At 39.1% G+C, this 20,734-nt stretch overlaps 1 protein-coding gene across 5 annotated transcripts in view; it reads right to left on the reverse strand.

The window, feature by feature from the left end:
• Positions 1-20,734, reverse strand: part of INPP4B (inositol polyphosphate-4-phosphatase type II B) — a 291,680-nt gene that overhangs the window by 41,576 nt on the left and 229,370 nt on the right. For all 5 annotated transcript variants that reach the window (XM_066549472.1, XM_066549473.1, XM_066549476.1 and 2 more), the window contains 5 exons: positions 20,187-20,331; positions 9,657-9,829; positions 7,991-8,114; positions 6,967-7,084; positions 550-690 (listed from right to left, as the gene is read on the reverse strand). In XM_066549472.1, coding sequence (XP_066405569.1) covers positions 550-690; positions 6,967-7,084; positions 7,991-8,114; positions 9,657-9,829; positions 20,187-20,331 — 701 coding nt within the window. The remainder of the gene's footprint in view (positions 1-549; positions 691-6,966; positions 7,085-7,990; positions 8,115-9,656; positions 9,830-20,186; positions 20,332-20,734) is intronic.

Genomic DNA, 20,734 nt, shown 5'->3' on the forward strand with positions numbered 1-20,734 from the left:
AAATAAAAAGATGGTTTTTTTCTAATAGAGTAACATTTCCTAGAAATGTGCCACAAAAATGTTTTTATAGTCTCAGGTTCTTTATCCCACACACCCCTCCATATTTTTAGCCATAAATCATGTGTGGTGTTTTCAGTCTCAAAAACAAATGTACAACTTTAGGAGTTAAGCAGTATTTTGAATTAAGACAAAAGCAGACTGTAACTGAATGCAGAAAAGCTGCTTCTGCATTGAACTTATTTTCTTGGTAGCTATTAGTACATACCCATATTTATAAATATGTGGCTATTATGTCTTCTCTTATGGCTTTCTTTGCACACAATGTAAAATGACCACTGCTTATGGTCTTATCTTCATCTGGACTTTTTCATTGTTCTACATTGCTTCATAACTTGTGTTTATTTCCTTTAACACCTTTGAAAATACACACTGAGTCCATGTGAGACTGTCCAAGAGCAAATAACAAAGAAGATTTGTTTCTAATCCTGAGAGATAGCCTGTACCAGCATGGAGTACTCGGACAGAAAATGAAATGTGGCCTTTTCTTACCTCTCTGCCAGTGTTTGCTGTTCATTGATTCCAACATTAAAGAGCACTGGATACATGCGAAGCAGCTTTCCTTCTTTAATCTCTTGTGGCAGCAGCTCAAACATCTTTGCTGGAAGCTGGACCTCTATAATGTAATGTTCACTAGGAAAAATGAAAACAAGAATAAGGAGGGGGTTCTTGATTGGTCTTCTTCAAATTATTTTCCTAAATTATAGAGAATGTGTAGACTTAAAAATCCTTCCCTTTTCCCCTTAATTGAACCATAAAAAGGGATGATTCACCTTGCTTGTTTTAAGAGCATAACCAAGCTATATGAAGAAAGGCAGGTATAACAGTATATAACTATAACTTCTTTACTGAAGTGAAAATAGGACTAAGGATGAAAGCAGCAAAAAAGTCCTCTGCTACCAAAATATCAATAAGAATACCTCAATTCTTACAATGCATCTTGCTGAGTTACAAAAACAACTTACTTCCAAAGTCACAACTTGATCTGGTATCCATTCTAAAAGTAATATGAGCAAAAATGTTTCATAAAAACCCAAAGTAAAACTCGCATTTTCTTCAATGGTTGGATTTTCAATGGTAGAAAGCATCACCAACAACAAAATGGTCTCTGTGAAGATAATGACTGAATGCTCATCACACAAACGTGAATCCTGTTTTAGGAGAAGGGATATGATGTATAGCAGTTCTGGGCTTATATTTTTCTTCAGTCTGATGTCATGAAACATGTACTACTTTGGCTGCCAAGTCAAATTCTGATCACATGGAAGCCACCAGTTCGATTCCACCTGCCTTTGAGAACTGGTGCCTGAACCCACAACAGAAACAATGGGATAATGTTATCTTAGCTTTTATTAGCTTTCTTTTCATTGTTAGAGCAACCAATCGAAATTAACAAAAAAAGAACATAGTAGAAGAAAACCCATTTGTTTTTCCAGGATCTGGTATTTTAATCAGAGAGGGCTGACTGATAATGGAGGCCGAAATTTTCACTTCTGCAGAGAACATTTGAAATATGACACCAGCAACAAGGAGTGTTCCAGCAACAGGACAGAAGGAAGATCTATCCTGCCTACAGAAGTCAGGCCAAGGAAGTCACTCAAGTTTTGTATGTAAATTTAAGATGGATAATCATGAAGTAAATAATCATGAAGTCCCTCCAACTCTCCATTCACATACTTGCTAAAGAATAAAAATGCTCTCTGGAGAATTTGGGTGAGAAAAAGACAAAAAACCTTGAAGAAAAATGTCAGTTTCTGCAGTAGCTCTGACACCTTTAGCAAGCTTAAGGGATGACTGGCACCAGCTCAAGTGTTTGGAAAAACAGATTCCACTTGGAAGAGCCAGTGATGATGTTTAAACTTTATCCTGCTCATATATCTGAGAAAAAGTAAAATGGATGCAGTGACTGCACTGTAATTGCATTCAGCAAGGGCAGCAACATCTGCCTTAGTACAGGCTAAACTGGCATGCAATCTTTGAGCAAATGCCAGACGTTCCCCACTGAGAGGGAATATCAGTCCTGAATGGAGAATACGTGTCTCAGGGAGGAGGGATGAAAACTGAAATAGTTCTGCTTCCCAGGTAAGTTTGTGTTTTGCTCAATTAATCCACATGTGAAAGAAATAGAGAGTTAGCAAAAAGGATAGTAAAGAATGTGGTTCCCATGACCTCTGCATAGCAGTATTAATTCTTAGCCTGCCTGAGAGCCCTCCTGGCTGCTGTCAAGTACTACCAGAACATTCCTGCGATGGAATGCTTTGATGAGCTTGAGAAGAAAGTTTGATTTACTCTAATTCAAAGAGCATGTGCTACAGAACCAAACTGCCACCAAATCACTGCATTGTTATATTTAACTACTCCCAAAATCGCTACAAATCTCTGCATGTGGAAGAACACTGAGAAATAATGGTCTTTAGGCATGATAAATTAGTATCAGAACAATTTTGAGACTTCTCCCCTTGTCTTTTTTATTTTTCAAAACACTTTTTGAAGTCTCAGAGATAATCCTTGGTAACTTTAAAAAGGCTGTTACCAATTGCACAATGAAAACAATGTGTTTCTGGTTGTGGAAAGAAAAGACCATAAAGCTATCAAAGAGCTGTCTAGAAAGTCCTGGAGTAGTACTGAAGTCAAGTGGAGGCAAAAAAAGCAACAACTCAAAATACTGGAAGACTGGAGGAAATCTGGAGGACTTGCTTGACATAAGTTTGCCAAAGATCTTACAGGTCTGTGATTCTACTTAAAGAAAAAAAAAAAAAACCAGTAAATTTTATTGTCATATGCTTTCTCTCTTTCATGGCTAGATTCAGTGCAGAGCTATCAGGCAGGAGATGGATTAGGTGGGTACAACATTTTCCAACGAGATGGAAAAATCAGTACCTAATTTTTAACATTTCATGACCTTTCAGAAAAACAGAGTGGAGAAAGTAAGCATGTGTTTTAAGAGACTAAAGAATATATCTTCATCTATTTTAGAAGAAACTGTATAAATTTAGGTCTTAAATATTTAAATGCATAAGATTTGCCTAAACAGGACTGCTTAAAAATATCCCTCTATAACTTTCTTTGCATTATTCTCTAATATTTGTTATCATCACAAATGAAGATAGACAAACACTTGTAATACTGGTAGAATGCTTCTAAAAGGTACCCTCCACATGGCTGGGGGTCATGGATCATGCAGCTGCTTTGAGTTGGCTGAAATTGCACACCTTGAACTCATTGCAGTAAACTCAAAACAAGTAATTTACATGGATGTTGCTTTGTAAAAGAAAAAAAATGCACACATGGTCAGTCACAGCAACTCAGCTTGGAGGTTCTTTACCCAGCTCTTCTTTCAGATGAATGCAATGTTTTAGATCACTTCAGTGTGGCTTTAAGTGCTAGTCCAGTCTTGGGCTTTGTTGATAACATGGGATAAGAGACTGTGATACCTCAAAGTTCACATGCACCATCATAGAACGGTTTGGGTTGGAAGGCACTTTAAAGATCATCTAAATGCAACTCCTCTGCCATGGGCAGGAATACCTTTCACTAGACCACGTTGCTCAGAGCCCCATCCAACCAGGTCATGAACACTTCCAGGGATGAGGCATCAACAACTTCATAGTGCAATCTGTTTCAGTCCCTCACCACCCTCAGAGCAAAGAATTTCCTCCTAATATCTGAACTTCCCCTCTTTTAGTTTGAATCCATTCCCCCTTGTCCTTGTAAAAAGTCCCTCTCCAGCTCTCTTGTAACTCCATTTGGTACTGGAAAATGCTATAAGGTCTCCCCACAGTGTTGTCTTCTCCAAGCTGAACAGTCCCAAGTCTCTCAGCCTGTCTCCATGAGAAATGCTCCAGCCCTCTGATCATCTTTATTAAGCCCATCTTCATTAAGACCTTTAATTGGTCCACATCCTTCTTGTGTGGGGTCCCAGAGCAGCATGCAGTACTGCAGGTGGGGTCTCAGGACAGTAGAAGAGAGAGGGAAAGCCATCTCCCTTGACCTGCTAGTCACACTGTGATGCAGCTCAGGATACTGCTCTCATGAACCCACCTAGCTGATCCAGGAAAGCCAACAGACAACACTTCTGGACTTCAGCAAAGCTTTTGATACAGCCTGTCACAGCATGCTTGTGGACAAAATGTCCAGCAAACAGCTGGATAAGCGTGTTATGTGATAGGTGAGCAGCTGGCTTACGGGTCAGGAACAAAGGATTACAGGGAATGGGGTGACACAGCAATGGTGTCCAGTCACTAGTGGGGTTCTGCTGGCTCCCTCCTTGGCCCTGTGCTGCTCTTCAACATCTTTGTTAATGACCTGGATGCAGGACTCAAAGGAATGCTAAGTAAGTTTGCTGATGATAGTGAACTGGGAGGAGCTGTCAACTCCCTTGAGGTCAGAGAAGCCCTCCAGAGACCTCAACAAATTAGAGAGATGGGCAATCATCAGTTGTGGACAGCTCAGCAGGTGAAGGGCCAGATTGTGCATCTGGGATGGGGCAGCCCTGGCTGCAGGGGCAGAGCGGGCAATGAGAGGCTGGAGAGCAGCGCTGTGCCAAGGGCCCTGGGGGTGCTGCTCCATGGGAAGCTGGGTGTGAGTCAGCAGTGCCCTGGCAGCCAGGAGGGCAGCTGTGTCCTGGGGGCATCAGGCACAGCACGGCCAGCTGGGCAAGGGAGGGGATTGTCCTGCTCTGCTCTGCGCCGGGGCGGCCTCACCCCGAGTGCTGGGGGCACTGTGGGGTGCCCCAATGGAAACAAGGCATGGAGCCACTAGAGAGTGCCCAAAGGAGGCCACGAGGATGGGGAAGGGCCTTGAGGGGAAGTTGTGTGAGGGGTGCCTGAGGTCACTTGGCCCGTTCAGCCCGGAGAGGAGGAGACTGAGGGGAGACCTCCCTGCGGTTAAAACTTCATCAGGAGGGGAAGCAGCAGGGCAGGCACTGATCTCTTCTCTCAAGTGAGCAGCGACAGGACTCGGCTCCAGAAGGAAACAGCCTGAAGCTGTCTCAGGGGAGGTTTAGGTTCGATGTCAGGAACAGGTTCTTCACCCAGAGAATGGTGGAGCAGGGTGAACTGGCTCCCCTGGGAAGTGCCACAGCACCAAGCCTGACAGAGTTCAAGAAGCATCTGAACTCTCAGGCAAAGGGTGTGATTCTTGGGAAGCCCTGTGCAAGGCCAGGAGTTGGACTTGATTATGCATATGGGTCCCTTCTAACTCAAAATATTCTGTGATTCTGTAAAGAATGTTCAAAAAGTGCATATTTTGGCCTCTCATAAAAGACTGTGAGTTCCTGAACAGAATTTCACCTCCCCTGGGTGGCTGGTGTCTACTACCTACACCATAAAATCAGTGCACTGCTAGACAGTGCCACACACTTTGGATTGATTTGTTTGTGCACACAGAATATCAGGTTTAAGCACTTTCCTAGAAAAAACAATGACAAGTGAATATGCTGACTCTTCAAGATAAAAACTTGTAGTTTGATTTTCTGTCTTGCATTTCTACAGTCTTTTACTCTCATTTATTGAGCCATACCATATAACAATCAAAATAAAAATGGAGGGTTTCTAAAAAAAATATTAGAAAATAACTAGATTTTCACCTTTTCATCTTTTCTTTTTATGGTTGACCTCCAATGCTGTTTGATAGGAGCAGTCTCATCACAGCTCTAAGAGGAATGGGACTCCTCCACATAAACCTTATAGACTTTATTTTCTTCTGATACCAATCCCATCCACTGAATATCTGCCAGCAAGTACAGTACAGCAATCACGGGCTGTGGCCCTTCTTCCTAAACACTGACTGCTCCACCAATCCAGAATGCCTGAGGCAGCTGAAAGCTCCAGTCTCCTTCAAATCCAGAACCTCCTGCTGTGACAGCTCGGGTACCACAGTAATGGCAGCACGTCAGCAAATGTAGATGTTGGATTTTCCAGGATTTTTGACTGCGGTGATTTACAGAGGATGTACTTCCTCTGTTTTATCCACACAGCATAATTATTCTTAATTATTCCCAATGTATTGCCTATCATACTCCAGCCTTCCTGTTATTTATTTCAATCCCTTCTCAGAAAGCCCATATGATGAGAGTGAAATCATCCAGAATAATTAAGTAAATCAGTGGTGAAAGCCTCCTTGAGAGGAAACATATATTTTCTAAAAGTTGCTGCTTTTAGCTGAATTTAATTTACAGTCATCTTAAGAGCAATGATACTATTAAGGAAGTGATTTTTGCAAAATAAAAGTATTTGGAGCTTCAGACTGGAATAATAATAAAGATGAAAAATCCATTCCAATCTTGTTAACCCTCAAATAGCCAAAATTAATGGAGTATTGCAGTTTATGTCCTGATATTCAGCAGTACTTATGTGAGATTTATAAACAATAAGTGATTTTGTGCAAGGATTTCTGAGACTGTGTATGTCCTGTGTGATTTTCAGCAGCTAAAAAAGGCTTCCATTTTTAAAAGTGACTACTAAATTTTTAATACTAAGTGGCATCTGAGTTTTTTGGTTTCCGTCTTAAAAACAATCAAGGCCTAACTCTTGGAATTGCAATTTCATTTGTGATGCTGAAATACAAATTCAGGACATTCAAAACCAAAGTTTCTCAGTTAGAGACCACATTCATAAATAATGGCCTTGTCACCTGTACAGGATTCACTATCCATGTGTGAATAATGCACCAGCAGCTGCGCACAACACAGACATTGTTCAGATTAATTTGTATTAGTAACTGGAACTTGTAGCTTTTTATCAGGAGAGTAACCCAGAGCTTACTGGCTTTTAGAATCCCTACTACCTCACCTTCTAAAAAGTAAAACAATGCACTTTCAATAAAATAGAATTCAGCAACAAGAAAACCATTAGATGGAGATTAAAACTGTAGCTTAATTTCCTGGCCTCCAAGAAACCAAGTTCTTACCGCCTTCCAGTTATAATAGGCAAAAAATCTTCTGACTTGGCTTCAATTACTTTAAACATTACTTTCTGCAAATCTGAAATGCCCACAGCCATGTCTTCTAGCATCCCTGCTTCTTCACCTACATGGAAAGATTAAAGAGACTATTAACAGAGTTGGCAGATGGGTCACTGTATAGGTTAGAGTAAAGCAATATATTTTCCAGTCTGTGCATCTAGAAACCACAGTTCTAACTCCACATTACAGTAACCTACATAAAACCAGACTAATTTCTTGAACTGCTGACAATTCTGTGGCCTAAATGGTAACCATGAGTATTAAGCAATTCTGAAAATCAGCCTGCTCTATATAGGCAGAAAATAACCTCAGAAAAGCCATTTTTGTCTATTCTGAAAGTTTTTAAAAGGCTTTCCTGCTGGTGGAGGAGAAAGGTTTTGAGAATAAAAACAAGCATCATGCAAAATGGAGAAGACAGCCATCTCCAAATGAGCAAATGCATTAAAAAGCTGCACAAATGCTAAATTCCTCTACTTTAGTCAACATCTCTGATTCAGGAAATTATTCCAATAGATCTAGTTCAAAGTTTGAAACATAAGGCAATTTCTCCCTCCAAATTTCCCTTTTAATACATATCAATTAATGGCATCTGTAACAAGCTATGAAACTGTTTTCAGGCTATCTTCACATTATCAGCACTGGTGATCAGGGCCGAGGCTGATAAAAGCAGTAAGTGTTTAAATCTTCTGTTTGGATTAGTTTTATAATCCTGGTATTTTGGGTCAGGTCTGCATGGAACAATTAGCAGGCCATGTTCTCTGAGGCACTCAGAATGAAACAGATTAATAATTTTTGCTGCAAAATTAACAACACAGTGTCAATAACTTCAGCTGTGCTATTATGTCTTGTAAGGACAATATTTGATTCAACAAGCCAAATTAGTGGAAACAGAGCAGAGGTTAAAATAAGAGCTTCCTGGGTAACTTCTGGGCAGGGTACACAAGGAACTTTGTCCAAGAACAATACTTACTATATGTACTAAGGAGTCCTTCATACTGCACGAGCAATCCAACAGTATGAAGCTGTTGTAAAAATCCTTGATCATGTAAACCTGTGTGCAATTTGATTACAAAACCACAGACCAATCCAGCGAGCTGTAAAGATAATTAAAACATGTGCAACTAAGAGTAATGTTACAAGACAAATAGCTCAAATGAGGCTTGCTATCATTATACACAACAGAGCTAACACCTACATATTTGAGAAATCAGCATAGGTTTTTCTGTTTAGTGACTATATACATGATTTCATAATAATGTATTTTGATGGGTTTTTTTGGGGTGTATAAAGTAGTGAAATATTCTGTTAATTTATATTAGATAAGCCTAATTTGTTTTGTATCATTGTGTGTTATTTACACTGACATAAGTAAGACCAGAACCTCACTTGTCAGGCTTCAAACATGTAAGACCGTAAATTATGATGTGAATTATGTGAATTGAACATGTGAATTATGATGGATTTGAAAGTGGTTCAACATCTAATGCAACTGAATCTCCTTGGCAGTTGCAACATACAACTTAAGAGAGAAATTAAGTGAAATATTTAGAAAAAAATCTATCTCAAAAATCAAACATGATATATAGGAGAAGACATAAAGAGCTTCAGTTATTTGTAAAGGGAAGACAGTTCTAAGGAAAGACATGCTAATAGTATTTAAACACTTAAAATACTGCTACAAACTGAAAACAAACAATCTCCTCTCTATTTCCAAGGTGACCAGGAGAAAAAAAATCTCCCTAGCTTGGCTGCTGCCTAGCCAGTACCCCGTGAGGCCACAACTAGAGTGCTGTGTTCAACTCTGGGCTCATTAGGACAAGAAAGACAAGGAGCTACTGGAGAGAGTCCAGAGAAGGAACACAAAGATGATTTGGGTCTGGAGCATCTCTCTTATGAGGAGAGACTGCAGGAGCTGGGCCTGTTCAGTCTGGAGAAGACTGAAGGGGATCTCATTAATGCACATAAATACCTCAAAGGTGAGTGCTAGGAGGAAGTGCCAGATGCTTTTCCATGGTCCCCAGCAACAGGATGAGGAGCAAAGGCCATAAACTAAAACATAAGACATTCCACCTCAACATGAGGAAGAACTTCTTGACACTGAGGGTGGCAGGGCACTGGAACAGGCTGACCAAGAAGAATTTGGAGTCCCCCTCTCTGAATACATTCCAGCCCCACCTGGGTGTGTCCCTGTGTCACTGGCTCTAGGTGACCCTGCCTTGGCAGGGGGGGTTGGAGTGGATGATCACCAGAGGTCCCTTAACCCTACCTACTCTGTGATTATGAATATCAGCAGGATGTATTCAAAGCTAGACTTGAGAACTATAAAATCTAGGAAGTCTAAAAATAGATTTCTGGATATTTCTTTGTGCAAAGGCAGGATTAGGCAACTTTTCCAGTCCATTGCAGACCTGCTTCTCTGACTCAGTGATAGAAGTACCATGGATTTCTACCTACTATTCAGTTTCTTACCACATTATAAATTATTTAGGTGAATATCATGGAAAATAAATAAAAAAGTTGTATCAAATTGTAAGGGGAAAAAAAAAACAATGAGAAAGAAAATCACAAACACTGGCATGAACAGTATGCTTGTCATTACAGCAAGAGAAGGAAGTAAGTGACACAAGACAACCTACTGCTTGGCTAAAGACGATGTCTCTTCTTAGGGTCAGCATCAAACACTGGGGCAAGCCACAGGCAAGTTCCTGGAGCAGGACAAAGGCCATGGATTGCTTGGCCCTGGTCACCACCTCTCCCATGCAGTCCTTCAGGGTAATCACCAGTGGGTACAGCTGTTCATACCAGTCACCTAGAACACAACAGGTCATCTGTTCCAAAGTGGAAAACCTGCAGTGAAAAACCCTTTTCCACTAGGAAGGATGGCAGCAGCAGCTGCGTAGATCACCCTTCCCTTTAAAAGAACCCTTGCAGCTCTCCCCAGACCACTGTGGGACCACAAATGCCACTGGAGAACATACCTGTAAGTAGGATTTCATCTTACCACTGGGAATGGGGTTAAATCCCTGGCCTGAATCCAACTGCACTCTGAAACAATGGCCTTTTCTAACAGTCCCAGCATCTCTGTAGAACTTGTATTTAAGTGTCACAAACAGAGTATACAGGGAAACACATAAAACATCATTTAGCACACAAAGATTAATACAGTGGCGATGGAGTCTCCTTTCAGGACTTAAAACTGGCTACGTAAGAAATGGAATAGCATCAAAAAGGCAAAACCAGAGAGAATAACCAAATATTTAAGAAAAAGTGGGTGCTGGAGGGCAAAACACAATAACAAATAGGTATCTGGAAGGGTATTACTTACTTAATCTACAGGCTGGAAATACAATAACCTTCAGATCATATTCCTTTTTTCTTTAGCTTCTCTCTATGTTGTTCTCTTTAAATATTTAGAGATTTTGAACTCATTTTAGCTATTTCTATCAGAGAGATGTAGACTATTTTGAAACATGTTTTTCTCTGTAAAAACACATGTTAGGCATATTAAAAAAAAACCTTGTGAAATGCTTGAAAAATGTGATTCCTTAATACATTACAAATGAAACAGTGATAAGGAGGAATGGAGGAGAATTGGAACACCTTACACAAACTTGCCCAATAATCCCAGCTACTCCTGAATGTTATAGGATTTAATAAAATCAGACCTGCCTTGTAGTTGCATATGGCTTTGCCTACCCCTAAGTTGAGCAAATAATAAAAAAAAAAAAACAAATAAATCCCCCTCCTTCAGAATCTACATCTCAGTTTCCTTGTACAGTTAGAAATGAGGGAAATCAACACTCTAGAAGAATCAATATAAAAGTTGGGAATGCAACTGACAATGCAACAGTCTATAATTGGCTCATATTTTCTGTAGATTAGTGTAATTAAGAATCAATGATAATTAAAATCTGTTGTAATTAGGTGCAAGACAGCTGCATGTTGTTTCAGGTAACATTCTGAGTCAGGCCAGTAAAAACTCGTTAGTACTGAGGAAGTTCTTTAGGCAGGAAGACAGTTGCCTGTTGCCAGTCAATTTGGCTGAGCTCCAGAAAAACACATCAATTAATAAAACTGTAGCCAAGAAGACTGGAAAGAACTTTGAAAGCTGGGAGAAATTAGAGAAAGTAAGGAGCAGGAAAGGGGAATAAGGACAGAGCAGGCACAGAGAACAAGACGAGCTCTTTATTATCTTTGTGGTCAGACAACATGAGTTTTAACAGAGTCATACATATTTAACCATGAGTAATACAGACTGAGGAAGCATTGCCTGGAAAAAAGCAGTTCTGAAGTGAGTGTCATCCTGACAAAACAGATCATAAGCCAACCCCCAGGAAGGAGCTCCAGGTGATTTTATACATGTCATTGATTAACAGTGATGACACACTGCGTGCCAAAGTCAGGTGTGCATGTTTTAGAGAGCCTGCTGGAAAAATGGAGAGCTTGCAGTTCAGAGCTATCAAGATTTAGAGTTTAATCTCCTTAAGCTGATGAAAAAGACTGAGCAGCAACTTGATTTCCCCTCTTCATGGGGAGAAAATAACAAGAACTAACTGTGGTGTTCATTCCAGGGAATAAAAGCAAAAGAACAACCAGAGGCTGCTGCAAAACACAGACGAGTTTAGAAATAAGGCAGACAAACAAGTGAAACGTACTGGAAGTCAGTGCAGACAGATCAGGCAATCTAAACTCTCAAGTCAAATTACAATCCTTCATTAATTTAAGCAATATACATATGCCAATAAAAGCAACAGCAGCAAAGCAAGCTCAAAATATGCAATGCTCAACGAAGCAATAAGCAAACTACAGTTTGTGGGCTGCTTCTTACTTGAGCTAATAATGAAAAAGATTATACTTGGCCATTTCAAAGTAGACTTGAAGGTACAGCAAACAGACATCTGCTCCTTTTCAGAGCATGGGAAAGGAGAGCTGGATACAGACACAGCCAAGGATGTGGCACATAGTCTGATAGCCAGGGCAGAAAAAGCAGAATTTCAAGAACTAACTACACTTCTTGAACCTGCTGTTACAATTTCAGGTTATGTGGATAAGGCTAAAGAGCATTTCTGACAGCCTTTTTCATAAAAGAAGAGCATGTGTACAAACAGGAGAAGGGGGAATGGATTCAAACTGAGAGAGTGTAGGATTAGATTGGGTATTAGGACAAAATCCTTCCCCGTGAGGGTGAAGAGGGGCTGGCACAGGCTGCCCAGAGCAGCTGTGGATGCCCCATCCCTGGAAGTGCTCAAGGCCAGGCTGGCTGGGGCTTTGAGCAACCAGGTCTAGTGGAAGGTGCCCCTGCCCAACCGCTGCAGATGGGCTGGAATGAGGTGCCCTTTAAGACCCCTTCCAACCCAGAGCATTCTTTAAATTTATGGATAGAGAGGGTCACATACTGGCCACAAATCACAGAATACTTAGTCCTGTTTTTACTGAGCTGCCAGTTAACCAGTCCACCTGCACTGTGGATTTCTGTTTCTTCAGGAATGTAACTTTGTATTTCTCCTTGAATGCAGGGTGAACTGCATCCTAGTATTTCAGTGCTTCATCGGGATCCGTTCTAATCCTGCTCCCACAGTGCTTAAAGCCTCTCCCAGGTTTAAGCATCTGCAAATTTTATATGCATCATCCATATTTCATAAGGCAAGTCAGTAATAAAAATATTAAATAATACTGGACTCAGAACAAATCTAAGTGGATTCTTCTTCATGTAGCCTTCTAGGCTGGCAGTAAACAACTGATAACCACCTTCTATTATGATTTCCAAATATGCACATATCTTGTGGTAGCTTCAAGATAATTTTCTCACAACATTTTTTTGAGGGGAGACTACATGTTTGGAATACTAATACTCATACTATTAATTTACTAACACAAGCAGTTTTTGTCTGTAATAGTTGCATTTAAAAGGAGTTCAAATGATTTTTAATTCTCACGGTAATTTTTTTAGGAAAGAACATTCATACCAAATTTATTAAAAATAAATCCTACTGAGTACTTAATGTCCCAACGAATACAGAGCCTTACTTACATATGTATTTGGCTTCTTGGTAAACAATAAAAACTCTAAGTTTGCAGAAAACCTTGCCCTAGTAACTGAGAAGATATAAATTATTAGAGAATATAGAGTTGCACATGTCACTAGTAAAGAGGACAACCTTTGTGTGATTAAGTTTTCCAAAACAATCTTCTGCTCCTTGCTCACACTGAAACTTCTCAATCTCAGTTAATAAGGATGCCCAGTCCCCAGAAGGTGGAGCTAGATGGCAAATCTGACAGGGATTGCATTGTTTCTTGAAAAAAAAAGAATGTTCATGAATGGACAAGTATATGCTTATGCTTTACCTAAAATCAAAATAAGAGGTCTATCAGAGACTGAGATCTTAGAAAAGCCAACTCTAGGAAGAAAAAAAAAAGGTGCCTAATTTTTGCTCTGTTAAATTTCACTATGTCACTTGTTAAGCAGGATGTCCTGCTGCAAATACTCCAGCAGGAATATGAATGAGGATCATTCATTAACAATGCACAACGGTCCAAAAATCCAGCAGTAACACCTACTTATATGTAAGTACTGCAGCTTGGAAGTTGTTCCTTGAAACTAAGAAGGACTGTGAAACTGAAGTTTATGAAACAAACAAACAAACAAAAATTATATTTTGAAGCGTACAAGTAAATTCACTAGATTATGAAATAAGAGATTGTCTTGTATGCAAGGCATAAATATATAATACTAATGCAATTCATAAATAGACATTATTTGTAAAGGGAGCTGACATGTCTAAAGTAGAGTTCTCTTAGAGTGACTCTGTAGAATCAGTTCGTATACATTTTAGAATATGATATCTTTCAGAACACCTTTGTAGAATTACTTCAGGGAAGGAATAATACAAATTATTGCTTTCAACACATGCATGGACTCACACACTGAGTCTTCAAATCTCAACTTTCTTTTAAATCAAAATCACAGTGGAAAATTGTTTGAAAAAGGGTGAAGAATTAACTGAATGAGTGACCATGTGAAAAAAAGAGATTAGGAGCAAGAAGAGAAGCAACAAGGAGACTCCAGGATGACTGTCAGGTTGCTAAAATGACATGGGCAGCCTGTCAGTTTGGAACACTTAGCATCCAGAAGAACTGTCAGAGTCTCCTGATAAAGCAAAGAAACTCAGTACAAAAATAGAGCTAGTCAGCCACTGGAAACTAAAACAAGGCATAAAAACCAAACATATTAAAGAATGAAAGGATGAAACTAAAAGGACAGTACCACCGCTATGCAGTGAGAATGAGATTAAAACAAAAGTGCATGTTCCACAAAGCAAGAACTGACTACACTGAGTAAATGTTCCATGTCCATTGCCAAGAGAGTGGTGGCAGCTCAGTCTGTGACAGGATTTGCCCTTTGGTTACTGGAAAATGCCCTTCAGTCCCGTGTTCCTGTAATCAACAGGCCTGTACAGGCAAATGACCTGCTTAGCACCCAGCTAGTCAGCTCTGCATGCTCATATCCAAGTTGCAATATGTCAAACCACATGTTAAATTTGATAAAGTCTGGCAGAAAAGCAAGCTTCTGGTCTTTTCAAAGTCAGGCCCACTGAAATGCTTATTAAAATATGCTGGTAACCAAAAATGATGCTTCAGCATAGTACTCCTATCTCCTTTAGCCCTAGCAACAGATTAAAAAAGCCAATTTTGTCACTGCACTTTGTGCCACCTAAAATCCATAAATGGCTTGAAGTCACTTCAAAACTTAAATGGTATGAAGTTAAAAAACCAAACCTTAAATAAAAAGCAGAAGAATGCATAATGTTGAGCTCTTAAAGCAAAGGAGGGCACTACAGACATATAAATGTAAGATATGTAAATATAAATGTGACATATAAATGTAAACAGCAGATACCCACGAGGTAACCTTTCACTTCAATTAATCACTCACTACCTGATCATAAAAATAATCCATGACAGAATTGAAGTAATAGAGGTAAAAGAACATAAATGAGCTGTCTTGATATCACAAAGTGAACATTAGACAAACTCTGTTTTAATGAAAAAGGCAGGCAAAAACCAAACCAACCAATCAACACAGAGCAGCAGTAAATCCTTAAAATCAGCATGAAATAATTAACCCAGAATTTGATTTTACAGTCTTTTAAATAATGGCTTTTTTAAAGGGAGGTTTAAAAAGACAGAAGATTGCACATATTCAACTTTGCACCATAAAAAGGTCAGTGCCTTATTTCTTTATTTTGCCACACAGCTCTTGGAGCTCAGTTGAACTCCAGCTGAGGGCTAAGCTCTTTGAAAAAGGAGGAGGCTTTGTACTCATAATGCTGCAGCAGTTCTCGCAGGAACAATAAAAACCTGAATAAGCTTTCCTGGTATTCCTGCACTTTAAAGTAGCAGTTGACTTTGCACAGTTTGGGTGTCCAGAAATTTTGAATTCTTGGGATTTATCATTCCATTGCAATCATCCAAGATGTTCTACACTGTCACATGGATTAATAGTTAAACCCCAAACCATCCAATAATACACATGTGAGTATCTCAGCATGCTTAGTCACAGTGAAAACAGAAAGAGAAGACAAAGGTAATAAAAGACAAAGCTAAGAAAATCTAATACACTTTAAACACAGGAAGGTTCTGTGAATGCTGTGCAACTAAATATTCTTATATCTTGTTTTAGTTTGTTGATTCAGTTAAATAGTCTTTCCCTTACATATTTTTCAGCTTCTGTTTTTAGCCAAAGTACTTAGAGAAAGTACTGCTGAAGGGGATTGTCTTGTATTGCTGGGCTACATTCAGCCCAGATAAGGATCCTATCAAAAAGAAAAGGATGACACAGAAGTGAGAGGGAAAGAGGGAAAAAAAAAGCGCCATAAGTAAAACTCTACATGAGCTTAAAAGAAAAGGAAGGAGAAATGTGAGGAAGAGGAAGGGAAGAGAAAGCTTTTCACATGTGACTGCTCTAAATAAATTATGTCTGCTACTCAAGGACACAGACCACAGAAAAATTTTTCATCTTCATGACTAAACAATATTTTATAATAAAAGCTTTTCTGAAGATGCAAATAAAACTAGAACACGGCTTTATTTCTCACTTCTACCAGCACTGCATTGGAAGGGATGCAATGAAAGGATGCAGTGCCCATCCCCAGGGCAATCAAAGTCAGAAATTTTGAATCTAAACTTATACAGGCCCCAACAGGTATGAGATAATACAAGAAAAATTAACGCACATATGTCTGTAGCAATGTGAGTGTGAGCAGGGGTTTCCTCTAATTCCAGCTAGGAAATGTGGCAATATTCCCCAGGTGCTCTTTGCAAACCTGTGCTGAAGGTTATCAAAAGCCAGTTCCCAGAGCTTATGATTCCATAATTCACTTCAAGGCAAAATCCAGGTGCCATCACACTGGCAACTCAAATTGTTTGTGATCATTGGTGGATCCTGTGTGTATCAAATTCGGGAGTTCTCACCCAGAGCCAGGGAAGGAATGGCTGGGTGGGAGCTCTGATGGGATGGTACAAGAAGCGGATAGAAACAACAGCCACTTTCAGCAGCCAAGCACAGACATCTGTCAGGGGCTGCGTAAGCACAAGAGCAAACTGCTGTGTTTCACTGGCACCACTAATGCTGCAGGACAGGCTTTCACATTCCAGCTCTCATGGAAAATGAAAAGGCAAAAGTAAAAAGAATTTAATGTTGTCACATATTTCTCCAAGGCAAAGCAGACTAGAGTTAGAAGAACAACAAAAAAAACCCCTCTCCTTAAAAATCCTTCTACTCTTCCTGATTTATCCTGCAGAGGATTCATAATCCTGCAACTGATGAAACCATAGCATGTTACCTTGGTAACTGTAACTCAAATTCAGTCTTTAGAATGCACTCAAAGGTCAGACTGCATGAAAAGTTAAGGCTAAGGAAGGTATAATTCACATTGAAAGGCAGAGTACAGGAAAAAAAAGTGCTCCAATATTTCCAATTACAAAGACTCCAAACAACAAATATAAACATGTTTGGAAAAAAAAAAAGAGTAAGATCACGCAATGCCATAGTCACTGAGACTGCAAATATAAACCTACTTTAGGAAACTCTGAATATATGTTACAACAACATCTGAATTTATATGAAGATGCTATTGCATCAAATTATTGTCATAACATTTTCTATCATCTAAAATGAACAGATGTGCATTCTTTGGAAGGTTTTTCATTGCTATATGCTACAAGAAACCAGTCAGGTTCACTAAAAAAGCAAAAATTTCATCCCATACTTCAAGGCATATTTGTTATTATTTTGTTCAAAACTCTGTGTTCTTTTTTCTTACAAAAGCAGCCCAATTTCTCTGAGGATTAACTACAGCAGTCACAGACTCAAAGATCAATCTGTGCCCATATATTTGCAGTATTAATGAAATACATCATGCTCAAATATGCTCAAATTATGTATAATATATAAGCAAGATATGGCAAGCTTTTCATTTATGCAATGTTTGTGAATTTTAAGTAGCACAAAAGTCGGTTATTTTAGAAATGTATCTATGGGCATACACAGTGTGATTTTGTATCTAGGAAAATGCTGTGAGCTCACAATCAGGCTTCAAGTTTAAAATGAAGCAGAATTAAAGCCAAATTTGCAACTGTAAACTTGGAATCTCAACCTCTGTGTAGCTGCTTCACAGTGCACCCTTAGGGTTTCATGTTAAATTTCAGAGAGGGAGATGCAGAGAAAAACAAACATCTAAACCCACTCTCTATGAGAGTGTCAACCCATGCTTGGCACTCTCATAGAGAAGTCAAGCATGAAAAATTCTGGCCCCAAAGTTTTGAAACTCATTAGGGAACCAACTTTGGCACACACCTGGATAGCTCTTCGGAAAGCTCCATCTTTCAAGTTAGTCCTATAAAAGAAAGCAATTTTAAAACATCTCCATCTCTATATGACCTTGAAAGTCCTATAAACTGTCCAAGGCAGTCCTAAAATGATGTCTTACTCAAAAAGAACATGAAAACACAGCAGTTTGCCCCACAAATCTCTGCAGTTTTCAGGTGAGGGAGTGTTACAGAACTTTCAGGACATCTCAACAAAAGCACTTCTCTCACTGAAGGACACCTGTACTTATTCAAGAGAAATAGGGATGGCTCTGAAATGAAGAAAAAAGGAAGAACTTATGCCAGCATCATAGCAGTTGGATATTTTTTGTGTCCTTGGCCCACCAGCTCCAGAAGACAACTTCTCAGCTGGATGAAACTCATCTATAATTTTCTAACCATTACTATTATCATTATTGCTAAGCAAGAGCTACCTTTCATTCTACTTGATGGCTGCTTATTACAGTACTTTAAATGATGCAACTTTCCTTTTCCTTTTTTTCTTGTTTTTTTTTGGCTTGTGACCTAAAAGCTGTAACCAGTATTTCATTTGCCTGTGCTGGTTAAATCCATAACATAGCATATGGCAGAGGAGATACTCAGGGGGCTGAAGAGAGTGAAGGAAATTATGTAAAAGTTCATGCTGGCATGAACTAGGCACGTCAGAAAGCATTCCAAAATAATCATCCTAATTCATACCTTTTTTTCCAGATAGAGGAAGGAGGTCTGGAAATGAGAACTTTAGTTCCACAACTATGAAATACAGACAAAACCCACAACATGTATGTCAATGGACATTTCTACAAGAGATACTGGGCTTCCAACAAGGAAAGCTTGTTAGCCCCACGGGGAAGAGAAGAGAGGTAGGAACAAGAACAATATTCAGTTTTTCTCTTTTAATCACAATGAATATGCTTGGGTTCACCATCTAAGGATTCTTCCAAGTTCAAAACTACACCTACCTAGCTGTTAAGTATTTGGACCTTCTCTGAGGAAGGCAGGAAAGGTGTAGAAAGCTGTGTTGGTATTTTTCACCTGCAAGGCTTCACTAGAGAGCAGATATTATATCACCTTCCTCTCTAACATTACATGCCTGGTAGGCAGAAACTTAGAGAATCAAACAGATAAGGAATAAGTTGCTCTCTGAACTAATCATACAAAATCAAGTCCAACACATCTTGCACTGAAAACAAGGATGCCAGGACTCCAGCATAAACCTCTCACACTGGTAAAATGCAGATGTTACAGTTGCATTAGAAATCAATACTACAACCAGAATTCACAGATCTCACCAGTATACACAAATGACATAAAACTTAAAATTAATTTTAATTCATGTTATGTAAGAAAGAAATTACAAGTGAGTACTGATAACTTTAAAACTCTTTATATAAAATGATGTAATTAAATTCTGTGGAGAACATGTAAGGGAAGATACAGGATTAAATGCACAATGAAAAAAAATAAAGTTGAAACTATACAAAACTCCATAAAATAAAGTAGTTGTGTTGGTTTGTTGTTTTGTATGGGGAGTTGTTTTATTTAGCTGAAGAGTGGCACAAAGGTTGGCTCTGATGTCCTTGCATTAGGACTACCACCACTACCACTAAGGATCTGTTTCATTTATTGCAACACACTTCCAGACTAGAAAGTCTCATTAGACTTAGTAAGCAGATATAATCTATGCATCAAGAATGCAAACATGAATCATAGGAGAAGATCAGAAGATGAGAAGGAGAAGATGAGAAGGTGACAAGGACCCACCGTGGAGAAAATTTTCTTTACATCAATCCCACTGAATTGTTCCACTTGACCTTTTGACACAGGCTGACAGGTATATCCAGGTAAACATGAATTTTATCAAATCAGAAAATAAAAATCAGTATATCACCTCAGAAAAGTGGAAGGATTTGCAGGAGAATGACACTGATACAGAATGTTCACCTTTCCTTACAAGTTTTCTATGGGGTAAGACACAGCCCAATTTTTTTTTCCTCAAAATACTACATGCAAGTAAAATCTGAAGTAAATTGAATTACATCAGCCTACAAAAAGAAAACACCATGGTTTCAAAAGGTTTACACTCTAGCACAAACAACTGAGCATGGCAAGCAGTCTGAGCACACATTAAAGCTGTACTTTGATAAATAACCTCCCACAAATGTGTAAACCTTGCTATTAGCACTCTCATCAAAGATACTATGGAGTCTTCTCTAGATGACTTTGCTGTAGCTGTGCAAATTCTTATTTACTCTTGTCAATGATTAAGAAATAAAAAATTAGGGGGGGGGGTTGCTTACCACCTGTATGCAACACCTTGCAATCTTCTGTTGAAGGCTCATTTTCACCCTCTTCAGTGTTGCTGATGTTGTCTTTTTCAAGCAGTCTGTCCACCATGGCAATAAGGCAGTTCAAACTCTTTGCCACGTTGGCCCACACCCTGTCCTGAAAAGACCAGAATTATCACTGCATGTTATTGAAGAAAAAAAAAAAAAAAGGGACAATAGTAAGTGATTAATGATGTTAGTATATGACTGTTCCTCTCATCCTTCAGCCTATTACCAACCTGAGCCTTTTTCATGGAGATTTTCTTGCAGTGTAAATGAACCCAAACTTTTATGGTTTTAGACGCTGTACAACAAGTGCTCCAAACTCGACATAATGCAGACAAAACTTCAGGTCTAATAGCAAGGAACTGAGCAGCTTGTCTATTTAAATGATACCTTAAGAGTATGGACACACTCAAAGCTTGACAAAGGAAACCTTGTGTGGGCCACTTTTGTCACAGTATTTAATAAACTCTTTTTGATAATTTAACATATCCTGTATTTTATCACATCAGTTACTC

Source organism: Molothrus aeneus, chromosome 4 (genome assembly GCF_037042795.1).
Source record: "Molothrus aeneus isolate 106 chromosome 4, BPBGC_Maene_1.0, whole genome shotgun sequence".
Taxonomy (NCBI): Eukaryota; Metazoa; Chordata; class Aves; order Passeriformes; family Icteridae; genus Molothrus; species Molothrus aeneus.